Source organism: Chenopodium album, chromosome 6 (assembly GCF_948465745.1).
Source record: "Chenopodium album chromosome 6, dcCheAlbu1.1, whole genome shotgun sequence".
Taxonomy (NCBI): Eukaryota; Viridiplantae; Streptophyta; class Magnoliopsida; order Caryophyllales; family Amaranthaceae; genus Chenopodium; species Chenopodium album.
The window spans coordinates 9,797,400-9,810,561 of NC_137839.1; the positions used below are offsets into that span (position 1 = coordinate 9,797,400).

A 13,162-nucleotide genomic window follows, 5' to 3' on the forward strand; every position below is an offset into this window, starting at 1 on the left:
CAAGCTCGCAACGTTGTCCTACTTGCTTTGACGCAGCACCATGCAATTGGCACAGGTTGGTAGCGCTCTTTTAAAACATCCCTTTTTTATCCAACATTAATTTAAACAAATAAAAAACTTCAATGAAGTCGAACATTATTTATGATTAAATCAAATTTAGATTAATTTTATTTGTATATCTTATATGGACATATTTTGTCATTTTAATAGAGTAGAGATCGTTTATATTGAGCAAATCTTATGTAACACCCAAAAATTCTTCTCTATGAATATAGTATAATAATAAGTACAAAATACTTTATATACAATGGAGCGGATAAAGTATGATAGAGTATAAAACATATTCCTGGGCCTTAACCATCAGCTTAACCATCAGCTTAACCTTTTGGTTGAGTTGGTCCTTTAACATGTTATCGGAGTCAGCGTGACACAAAGGTCACGGGTTCGAATCTCATCCGCCCCTCCTTTAAAGTGGAATTGTTTCGCACCAGGTATGGGTGGTCCTGTGTTGCATCCACATTTCAAGCCCAAAGGGCCTTTCATGTGAGGGGGAGTGATAGAGTATAAAACATAATCTTAGGACTCAACCATTAGCTTAAGCTTTTGGTATATGAACTTGTATAAGGCTTAAGTTTATAATGTGTTTAATTAATCTACAAACTTTGGTAAGTGATTTTAATGTATAGTCCACTTGGGGTGCATTGCATGAATTAGTGTGTTTTTGAGGAAAAAGAAATATGCTATATTAATAAAGTAAATGTCAAAATCATTTATTTGTGATTCAAGTCAAGTGCTACCAAACTTGAAATTTCAAAGCTTTGGCTCAAGCTCTATGAAATTTCTCAACTTCTAATAACTTGAGTCATGATTCTCATAAATGACCCAAATCACGCTCGTTGGTATTGAATTGTGCTTAAAATCTTTGGTGGTATGACTGGTATCATCTTAATAACAACAAAAACTTCTATTAGTATCAACAAGACATTTTGCATTAATTTTTACCAATAAAGATTTTTTTTTTCTTTTGATGTAATAAAGAATTATTTTGGGTTGATAACAATACAATTTAACCATAATTTAATCACCAATTTTTATATGTGGATGATCGTTGTTGAACCTTAAAGGTTTTGATGATGATGAACTTAAACAAAGCAAACTTCAAACTAATAAGAGTTCTCTTAGTGTTGTAACTAGAACATGTGAAGTTGACTTTGGAAGTGAAAGAGTAGCCTAGGTGTCACGGTCCGGGAGTTTGGACCCCGAAAACATGCGGCGTGCTCTAGCCTTTTGGCGGCAAGAACGCTAGCCTTGAGCGGAAGAGGGGCTTGTGAGCACAAAGCAACACAAGCGGGCAATTAAATCAAAGGAGCACTCGCGTCTATTTGGGCGACAGAGTGCAGGTGCTCGGGGCTTGTGACGGCCGATACTTCAAGGCGGGCACAAGTAGGTCCGAACCACGAGTTCTTAATGCATCAAGTTGGTTTGGAGGGGAGCTATTATGCAAGTAAGACACAATATCTATAAAGGTCTAACAACAAACAAGCATAAAAGCAAAGCAATACTTGGTAGAAGGCTTAAGATTTCATTAATCATTCACCCTCTAAAGAGCTTTAAATGACATACAAGGAGAATCCCTAGTGAACACTGATCTGACAGTAACACAATAATGGGACCTCAAGCTAAGAAAGCATAAACTAAACTCTAGGAAAGCACTTAAAGGGAATCTAATACATCAAAAGGAGTTGGATTCTAACACTAGGCTTGAAGACTCATAAAAACTAAAGGAAAGTTAAGGAAGATAGAAGAAGAGATCCCTCACAGGAACTAACGAAGTTCCTTAATAGGAACCTGAAGACAACAAATTTATGGATGGAGTTGACTTGGTCTACGATGAAGACAACAAGTTTAAGAAAAATTTGGCCTGCAAAGTTCCAGTTTGGGACTGGAATGGAATTGACAGTAGGAACTTAGTCCTGGACTGCGTAAAGCCCAAGTTGTAACACCCCAATAATTCTCCCTTTTCCAAACCACTTACTTTAAATAAAAATAGAGGAGAACCATTGGCATGTTTCCGCCACGTGTTAAAACGTTAAGGCTTTATCAAAGTATTGCAGCAGAAATCCAACTTAAATCTTAAAATAATATAATTTAGAAAACCAATAAGTCAAAGCTTACAAATTGGAACCATAAAGGCCCTTATTAAAACCAAACCAATATTCCAAAATCCCAAAACATAATTAAAATAGTAAAACATAAATAAGTTCAACACAAAGAATGAATACTCTCAATCACACCAATCCCTTGACAATGCGTATGTCAAATCCCCGAACTTCACATCATCAAGCTAACCTGTGCAATACTGCTCCCCAATAATACATGTGTAATAATTGGATCATCACAGGGTCATTGAAAGACGAAGGCCATGACCAAAAGAAAACACACAAAAGCACGCAATCAGCAAAGCTGAGTACATACAAGCTACAACGCACAAAACCTAGCATGCTCAACTAATTAAAGTAAATAAACATACAACACGAATTCATTAATCAAGACTCCACACTTAAACAATTCAATCGACTCAATATACTTGCTAATCAATTCCAAACACGTGACTCTTTATATTTAATTTAATTAATTTAATTTGGAGTAAGCAATAGACGAGGTTGTCCAATCCACCAAATCATTTTGGTCCCAAATGACCATTTAAAATAAAAGTTTAGCGCGATGCAAGAATGGGCGCGACTCCATTCTCACAAAGTTAGTCTAGGATCCCATCTAACTTTCATTATAAAAATAAAATGTAAATACCAAAAGAAAAGAGGACATGTTGATCAAACAAGCCTCGGAAAGCCACGGGCTACCACCGTGTACCCCAACCCATAATTGTCAATACTCTAGAAGTGCACGCTTTCTAGAGTTTTATTGCTCATCCATGTTTCACTTTACGTGATTACAATTTTAAGTAATAGCCGACTCAATCAATTAGACCATACATAAATTCATACATCAATTTACTTTTAATCTTATTAGAACAAGGGTGATCACATCACAAATTGACTTTTAATTTCATTAAACTTCCAAATTATCCAAATTGTTGAACATAGTCAACTCACCTATCCATTCGGCTTAATCCACCTTTACTCAACATACTAACGAGTCATGATTGAGTAATAAATAAAATAAATAACAACCTTGTGGAATAATTAATAAATTCATTCCACTTAAACCATTCAATTCCGTCCAATCCTTTAATAATCCAAATGTGGTTAACAAACCAATCCAATAAAATTATGCTTGTATCAACATTCCATACAAACAATTAATCCAATATAATTCAACATGTTTGCATCCATAATTCCATACAAACATAATCAATTCACCAAAACATGTCTCATAAACATAAGCACATGAATTAATTAAATGTATAACCAAACAATTTTCATCCAAGTGTTCTCTAATCATGCAACTAAGTTCTTTTCTTTGGTACCTAAACATGATACTACTTACAACGAAGTAGACATGTACGTTCCTCGTGTAAACAATTCGGTTGGCCACTTAAAAATTAGAAATCACCTTCAATAAACTCCTCTCCTAAACCAAACAATAACATCTCAATCAATACCCAATCAATCAAATTTACAGCAACACTAACTTACTTTAAAACCTTCAAAATCCAAATCAAACAACACTTTAAAACCCTCCCTTTAGTTAAAATTAAAGGCTTATATATAGTTCTTTAAATTTTCTTCATAAAAACCTTAAAATACACTCTTATACATAAAATTACAACAAGTTTAAAGTTTAATAAAAATCTTAAAATTATTTAAAAACCTCTAATAATCTCCCTTTTTAATGGGTGATTAAACCCTCTTTATAAAACATCAAAAGTAGTACTTAGGAACTATTTCCAGCACTTAAAACTTCAATAAAAAAAATATATTTATGCTTAATTAACTTTAAACATAATTAATTTTATTAATCAAACTCAAGGATAATATTTTAAGTATAAAAAAACTTCGTTAAAATCAAAAACTGCCCGAAAATCATATTTAGAGGCTGAATTTGGCCACGAGAGGGTGGTTTCCACATGGAAAACACTACTTTTTTGTCAAAATCGGATGAGTTCAGAACCTGATCGGGATTAAAACGGGATTAATATTAATGAACGGAAATCTTAAAATTAAAACACGAATTTAAGTGTTCTAAACAATCTAGAATTAAGTTAAACTAATTAGTACTTATAATCACCAAAATTTCAAAACATCATTACTATAAAAGCCCTAATCAATTGTTCATAAAAACCCTAAAATCATGATTTTCAATAATTAAAAACCCTAGGTTATAAAATTTACAAAATCTGAAAATTAGGACACTTATAAAATCTGAAATTATAAAGTTTAATCATCAAAATACAATTTGATACTAATTAAATTAATTTCAAACAATAAAATCAAAACCCATAAATCAATAATTATAATTACACAAATTAATAAAACTAAGGAGAAAGAAAATAAGACTAACCCTTTTGTGTGGGAAATTTTTGGGGATTAATGGAGTATTTATAGGAGAGAATTGTAGGGTAAATAAGAAGATTGGGCCTCATAAAAATAATGGGTCGATTAAGTAAACAAATGGGTTAGGCTTGTGTGATTGGACGTAAATTGTAGAATAAAGGTGCATAAAATAATTTGTTCAAATAAATTTCGACCTAGATTAATAATTTGAACCTTTTGAAATTAAATTATGAAAAACAACAAATAAATATTACAAATAAAATAAATTTTTATTTATAAAATATTTAAAAATACGGGGGATTACACAAGTATCCTACGCAAACAAAGTTTTGATGCAGCAATTCAGTTTTGTTAAGTCTTTATCTTTTAGAATTGTTGTAAATATGTTAAGTGGGTTTACGCATGAGATCTATTAGATACTCCCTCCGTTTTTAAATACTTGCTCCATTTCTATTTTTGCACTATTCATTTATCCTACTTTGACTAATGTTTGTGATTTATACATAAGAAAAAATATGGTCTTGCGGGTACTTGTTGGAATCATCTCAATGAATAGATTATTAATTTTCAATTGTTAGAATTTATACTTATTGATAATTAAAGATATTAGTGATCAAAGATTAGCATCAGCATGCGTGTCCAAGAGAAATGGAGCAAGTATTTAAAAACGGAGGGAGTACGTGACAAAAGCTTGGCAATATTCTTAAAATTGGAAAGTTTAAAAGATAAGTTTTTAGGAAAAGATTTTCTAACAAGATTTATTTTCTTAAAAAATTAGTTATCAAAAAGATATTATTATTCTTTGAGATAATTTATCTTTGTAAAATTTTCTAAAAGATTTTCTTCTAAAAAGATTTACTTAAAAACCGTGTTTTTGGATTTTGGAAAATTAACATGTTTATCTTTTGAAAACCCTACTTTCTATAGTAGAAATCCAAATTCATTATTGTAATACCCCTCATGATTGCTTTAAAAGGATTTGATATACTACTCATATCAACAAGGTGCATCTTCCTTTTAGGGAGCTCATTTGCTAAGATATTTCACAGTTAAGCGTGCTTGGTTGGGAGTAGTCTTGGGATGGGTGACCTCCTGAGAAGTTTTCTCGAGGTGCGCATAGGTGAGGATTAAATGCGCCGGAAGGACTTGTGTTGGTTTGTGGGGACAATTGTTGGCCCTCGATACGCATTTCGTGACATTAGGCCCCGACCCCAAGTGTGCTTAATTGTGTAAGTGTGCTAAGTCTATATGTTTGTCATATTAGTTTCGGGTTTCATGCGTAGCTTGCCTCATATATTAGAATCAATATTCAGGAAGTACGAGTGAATCTGAGTCAGGGACTTAGATTGGGTAGGATAGAGTTCTACAGTGTAGCAAGTTCATTATGGAACTTGTGAGTATAGCTTGATTATAATAGGTTTATAACTTGTGAAATTTGCCCTATTATAGTGAATTGGTTTGGTTTGAAAATCCCTTAGAAGGAACGAAATTTTACTTCCAGCTGGGCCCTAGAAGGTTCCCTCGTAAAATATTATGTGCATTGCAAGTTCCTTTACATTATGTTTTACATTCCGCAAAAAGTAGTCAATAGGAACTCACATACGATTCACCCCCTCTTGTAGTGTTCGTCTCAACTAACAATCGTATATCATGGGATTACTCGGTCATTATTACAAGGGTTAATTCGTTAGTGTTGTAGGTATTAAGATATATTAGTATAATATATAGGGATTACTTGATCATTGTTATAGGAGTTACTCGATCAGTATTCTAGGGGTTACTTTGTTCTACAAACGGTGAGTAGTCAGTCGCACACAAAACGCGTTATAATTTAACACCAATAAATATTACTCCCTCCACCCTATTTTAAAGTGCATGTTTCTAATTGGGTGTCTTAAAATTAAGAGCCTGCTCTCTTCATTCAGTTTAGCTTCAACCAGTTCAACTCAATTCAGTAAATCAGAACAGGCCCTAATTGCTTTTTTCTATTTTTGTTTCATGTATAATTACCTACATACTCCACTTTATACCTTTTAAAATTGGTGTCCATATGTACTTCACACATGCCTTTTCCTTTTTGTCTCCACTAAAAAACAAAATATTGTATTATTTATAATAGCCAATGTAATTCACACATGCTTTTTCCTTTGTAATCAAACCCTGTGAAATACGAGGCCTTCCAAAAGGAGGTTTGATAGGTACTTGTATATACATATCAAGGGGCATTTGATACATTTCGCATGGAATTTACTCATCTCTCTCCTCCTTTCTCTCCCCCCACGTGCTTGATTTAAGTGTATCCCTGGGTGATTAATAGTATCACTAGATGATCAAAAAGTATCATTGAACATTCAGTGGTACTATATATTCATTCAATGGTACTGTATATTCATTTAGTGGTACTAAGTACGTATAGAAATAATATCACTACATACTCAATGATACTCCGTATTATATAAGTTTTCAATAGTACATTTAAAAACTGGTTTCACTTGTCCATCTCTCTCCTCCTTTCTCTCACCCCATGTACTTTACAATACCTTTTAATATTTTAAGGTTTGATATGTATTTACATATCAAATCTATGTTAGTATTTCCTCCTGAAATGAGCCTTTAAAAATGGGATGGACGGTGTATTAGGACTCAAGCCAAAATTTAAATTTCTCCAATTTCCAGTCATATAAGTTAATCCTCATATTTATTGGTTAGCCCTGTCACCTCTGCCAGGTGCTGAGGAAGTGCACAGTACCTTCATCTACAACTTTCAAAATGTCACAATCCATAAAAAAGTTTAAAAATCCATCCACCCTCTAGAAACTCCTCCACTTTCTCCCACCTCAACACTCAACAACAACTCCACCACCTTCCACCCACAATCAACCCTCTCTCTCTTTCTTCTTCCACAACCTTCGCGCAAAATCCGCTATCATCTCTTTCTCCAACACCATCATATATAAAAGGAAACTCCCAGTATTTACTCTTTACAGTAAACAACTGAAACTTTCCCAAAATAGAAAGATGAGAGAAGGAGAAGTGGTCGTACTTGCTAATGGCGCCGATGACAACCCACAAGAGGGTGAGAGATTAGCGGATTATGTGGTTGATGTTTACCCTTTAAACCGCTACTATTTTGGGTCTAAAGATGCTCTTTCTACTAAGGATGAAACAATTGCTGACTCGCTTCTTCGCTTGAAATTTAAGTACTATTTTCTCTCTAATCTGTTTGTTTTTGATTGAATTGAATTGGGGTTTGTTGAATTTTGATTTGATTTTGTTGTTTATTTTTATTGGGTGTTGTTTTTGTTTAGTTATGAAGCTCGTGGATTAAGGACTAATGTTCAAGCTGTTATTTTGGTAAATCCTTCTTTCCTTGGGTTTATGTTTACTGTTATTGTTATGAATTTATTAACGGTTTTGATATACGCGGTCCTAAGGCTAATTATAAGCATTTCTCGTGTACAAATAAATGGAGCTAAAGTCTATGCACTAGTAATGGTATAGTGGTTGGCTTTTCGTGCTAACTAGGAAACCACTACTACCCAAAATAAGAGTAGAATAAAGTATAAATGGATATATCGAATAAAAACACCTCAAAATGGAATGAAGTTACATTTTTCCTTGACACAAAGGGAGTATAAAAGATTTGGTACGAAAAATGTTTCATTTCCTAAACCTGGGAAAAGAATATTCTACGTATATTCTCTATGATAATTGGTCTTTAGCGAGACTATGTCACTCTAGTGTTGAATTTTCTAATTTGATTTGCTTTAGTAGTTTATGCTAACTTGCTAAGTATCAATCACTGTTGATTTACCCTTACGCGCAAGGTATCGTAAGGTGAGGGTAATTAGTAAACCTTTGGGCTTATTAGTTGTTAATCTCTGTTAGAAGCTTAGAACACAAAATGTTGTGCACTTGTGCAGGTGTTCTTGTGTTACAATGTTGAGGAAACTTATTATTTGAGGTTGAGCTGTTTAAACATCCACATCTAATATTGTTAAATGGGTCTAAAGCCTCTAAACTCTAAAGTCAAAACACATCGGTTTTGTACGAGGTTTGGTGTTTACTTAAACCACTATAAGGGTTTGATCACTTGACGTAAAATGTTGGAATTTTTAGTCTTGTGTGAGGGCATGTCACACTAGTGTAAAATTTTTAATATAATTGGTTATAGTGGTTTGTGTAAAGTGTCACCTAAAGCGTGTAAGAAGCCAAGGTATCATTAGATGAGAATGGCTATTTAACCTTTTGGCTTACTGAATTAGTTGTTTGATTTTGTTAGAACACAATGTTACAATGATGAGGGAACTTATCATTTCAGGTTGAGTTATTTAAACACCCCCATCTCTTATTGTTACAAGTTAAGAATCGAACTTTTGACCTTCCTGGAGGCCGCTTAAGGCAGGGTGAATCAGGTAATTCACATCATAAGTTCATTACTGTTTCGAGATGTAGAGGTAGGGGAGTACATTTGCTTACTTTGCTTGTGATTTAGATCTTGAAGGATTGCGTCGCAAACTATCAAGGAAGCTATCTCTTGATGAAGACAGTGATGAGGTAGAATGGGAGGTAATTATATCATTGATTGCTCTTAATATTTAATTTATTATTGCTTTACTTAAATTATAATCTTAGAATATTATAACTTTAATTAGCTATCTTTCTAAATCTAGGTGGGAGATTGCCTGGGAATGTGGTGGAGGCCAGATTTTGAGACCGTGCTCTACCCATATTTGCCCCCTAATATTAAGCAGCCCAAGGTTAGCTCGTACATATTATCATTTACTGTACTAGATTTTCATATCTATATAATTGTGTACTTGACTGATTTAATTTGACTGTCATGTTTGTAGGAGTGTGCTAAGCTATTTTTGGTGAAGTTGCCAGTAAGTCGAAAATTTATCGTGCCAAAGAACCTAAAATTGCTCGCTGTTCCGTTATGTCAGGTTCATGACAACCACAAGGTATCAACCTTGTTTTAAATTGTTGTATGATTCAGCTATTTGTGTGGATTTGGAATTGCGTGGTACTGTAGTTTCCCTTGAAACCTTAACTTAGATGGGTGTTATAAAAGCGTTTTGCCTGGATTATTTAATTAAGTCACCATTTATGTCGTGATGTCTGTTTAGTCAATAAGTGTCAGATCACAAGTTTGTTTGTTGCATATAAAGAGAAAGCTTAAACACTACTCTCATCGAAGTTGCTTGTGAGGTACCATAGAACTTCCTAAGTTATTGCTTATCTCATTCCACTAATATACAGTTGACATGGTTAAATAGAAGCTCTTTTCATGCATTGGATCCGGACCCTCAGCTAGTCAGCCTCAACCTGCTAAAATGTGGTTCGAATATACTTGTTCAGTTGGTTATTCAAGTCAGTTGGGGATCTTGTAAATTTGATCAGTTTCAGCATAGTGGGTGGTATTACTTTGGGATTGAACTGTTATTATTTTAATCTTTTATTTCAGTTTATTGGAGTGAATCCCAACATTAGTATCATCTTGTGCTGAGCCTAAAATTCTAAAATCGTAAATACATTGTGCCAAACTGCCCATTATGTTGCTTTTCTTCACTATGGTTCATATGTTTTGTGTAGGAAGTCACACCCTTTGTACTCTCCTGTCTCTGATCTTTCTAATTACTTTTTTCGTGGACAATTTCAATAGCTTTTCATCTTATATGATGTTGTGTTGCTGAAAATACTTTTGTTAGAAGATTGATAAGTTTATAATCTTATGCTTGTAGACATATGGACCCATAATAGCTGGGATCCCGCAGCTATTATCAAAGTATTCGTTCAACATGATCGAGGCTTAAAGTTCGTGGAAGCAATTATATACAATATATTGTGTTGAAGATAAATTGTATGTAGCAGAAAGGATTTTAGTTCTGGGCAGAGCACATTGTAGTCTACTGGCGCTTTCTTTGTATAGTGAACTTTTTACTAGTATCATAGATTTGTTGATAGTGGTTGTAAGTTGTAACTGTATTGGTATATAAGATAGATTTATTTGGTTTTGAAATTAGCTAGGTGTATTTTTGCTGTTACATTTGTATCAAATAGTCTTTTTGAGGAAGAGTGGTACTACTTTGTATATCAACATAATATTGGAACTACATTGTGTTTGACTGTTTCTTATGTCTCCGAAACATGTTAACTAAATACTTTGTCCGTATTTCCTTAATGCCTAAATCTTGAACTATATGTCTATAGATTTTCAACCCATTCTTTTTTTATGGCATGGATCACTTCTCGGACAATCACTAGTATGTTACCAAGCAATAAACTTTTTTTTTTTCCCTTCCTCTTTGTGCAATACCATCTAAATCGTATTTTGACTCCTTTAACCACTTTCCATTCTACTAGAAAACTAACTAATTCTCAACACAATGGGTGATTCCTGCAGGTGGATGCACGATCCGCATGGTGCATCCGCTGCGGAATGTACATTATGATGTATCATAATGTACATTCCATATCATAATGTACATGGTTAAAGAAAGAACATATTGTTCAATTCTAATGTACACGAGTTATATTGAGCTTCTTTTTTGTAAAAAAGCAAAAAGATAAATAGTAATTATTTTTTTTACCATACAGTAATTTCAAATCATTTTAAACTATACCTCTCTCTAGAATTTTTCTCTCTCTACAAGATTTCTCTCCCAAAAAAGAAAAAATTGAAAACCACCTCAAGTTCATCAAACCTTAATAAAGAAATCGTTAACTTCAAACTTCTTGGTGCAAAATTGTTCAAGATGACTGACGAAAACAAAAGGTAAGTACAATTTCGACATGCATAGTTGTTCAATTTGAGTTCGATTGGTAGTTTTTTTTCAACTTCTTGGTGTAAATTTGTGATTATGTGGTTTTGGTGTTACAATGAGAAACTATATGAAGTTCTTGAAGAAACCGACCAATTATTACATTTTAAAAAAAGAATACAAACAAATTAGGGCTTGTTTGACATCATTTTTGGTTTTTAGTTTTCTGTTTTTTTTTAAAACTAAAAACCAAAAACAGGAAACAAAAAAAAAAAAAACAAAAAAAAAAAAAAAAAAGGTGTTTTCACTTTTTTTAAAAAACAAAACTGGATGCACGAATCATCATACATTCGCCTGCAGGGAAAAAATTTCATTCTCAACAGCCCAAATTGGAGCTAAACTAAACTGAAATGAATTGTTTATGTAAGAAGGAAATTAGAAGTTTAATTAAAATGAAGTGAAATTAAGTTGAATAAAACAAGCCCTTAATAGGTACACTAATGTTGCAGGACTTAGGGCCTGTTCTGTTCCGTTGAAATTCAGTTCAGTTCAGTTCAGTTCAGTTCAGTTCAGTTCAGTTCAGCTCAGTTCAGTTCAGTTCAGTTCAGTTCAGCTCAGCTCTTAATTTATGTCTAATGATATTGCTAATGATATAAAGCCAAATTTCATTCTTTTAAGCTCTTATTCAACGACAACAACATCAAAAATAATAATAATAATAATAATAATAATAATAATAATAATAATAATAATAATAATAATAATAATAACAATAATATTAATAATAATAATACTAATAATACTAATAATAATAATCAATAAATAATAATAATAATTATCAATAATTAATAATAATAATAATAACAATAATAATATTGATACAATTCATTGTTCAAATGGTTCTATTTTTTTGAAACATATTTCTAATGTTAATCTCATTGAGAAAATTAGAGTACTACACAACTTAAACTAATTTTCATAGTCAGTTAGTTCTTCGTCTTCTTCTTGTCCACCAAACTCCTCCATTACCTCGGCATTCCTCTGAACTAACTCCCATATCTGATCAGTTATTTCTTGTCGTACAATATCCATAGCTGCTTTTCTGTTAGGATCGTACATAGTATGATCTTCTCTTCGCTCCATGACTTCAACTTGGTGCGTGATTGGAATCCCTAGTTCATGTAAACGAATAAAATTGTGTAGAGTACAACAAGCAACGATTATTTGCAACTGAAAACGTAATTCCATTTGCGGCATCAATTTAGGTTGTAGAACCTTCCACCTATTTTTCAGAATTGCAAAAATCCGCTCAATTACATTTCGACAAGACGAGTGTAGGTAATTGAAATGCTCAAACATTCCTTGCGGAGGACCTGATCTCTTGAAATCAGGCAAATGATACCTCAAATCACGTCCTGTATGGGGACTTAAGTACCCGAGTGTATTAGGATACGCTGAATCAACTACATAGTATTTTCCTGTGCAATAATGATAATGTTAGTTAACGAAACTAATAAATTTTCCCATTTTATTCATGAAATTTAGTTTGTACCAGGCGGTGGATGAGGGAATCCCATTCTTGCTTCTCCTAAACTTCGCTTCCAAACGGTGCTATCATGTGTACTGCCTTCGTAGCCTACGTTGATGTGAGTAAACAACATGTTATGTGAACACACTGCCATCACATTCCATGATTTATCCCCTTTTCGATCTCTGTGGGCCTTACCCATAGCATCGGCAACAACTGCATGTATGAGGGTACCATCAATGGCACCAATACAATCCTAAGCACAAAAGTGAACAAGGTTATTACATAGACACTAATCATCTTGAAAATTTAATGTGAATGTGTACCTTAAAGAAAGGCCAGAGTTTGTTGTTGTT

The 13,162-nt window shown here is 33.2% G+C and overlaps 1 protein-coding gene across 1 annotated transcript; it reads left to right on the forward strand.

Moving 5' to 3' along the window:
- Nucleotides 1-7,198: 7,198 nt before the first annotated feature.
- On the forward strand, nucleotides 7,199-10,670 carry LOC145634561 (pre-mRNA cleavage factor Im 25 kDa subunit 1-like). The gene is made up of 7 exons (XM_081685982.1): nucleotides 7,199-7,714; nucleotides 7,823-7,868; nucleotides 8,836-8,929; nucleotides 9,010-9,083; nucleotides 9,188-9,274; nucleotides 9,368-9,478; nucleotides 10,259-10,670. The coding sequence occupies exons 1-7, from the start codon at nucleotides 7,533-7,535 to the stop codon at nucleotides 10,328-10,330; spliced, it is 666 nt and encodes a 221-aa protein (XP_081542108.1). The 5' UTR covers nucleotides 7,199-7,532; the 3' UTR covers nucleotides 10,331-10,670.
- Nucleotides 10,671-13,162: the final 2,492 nt, after the last annotated feature.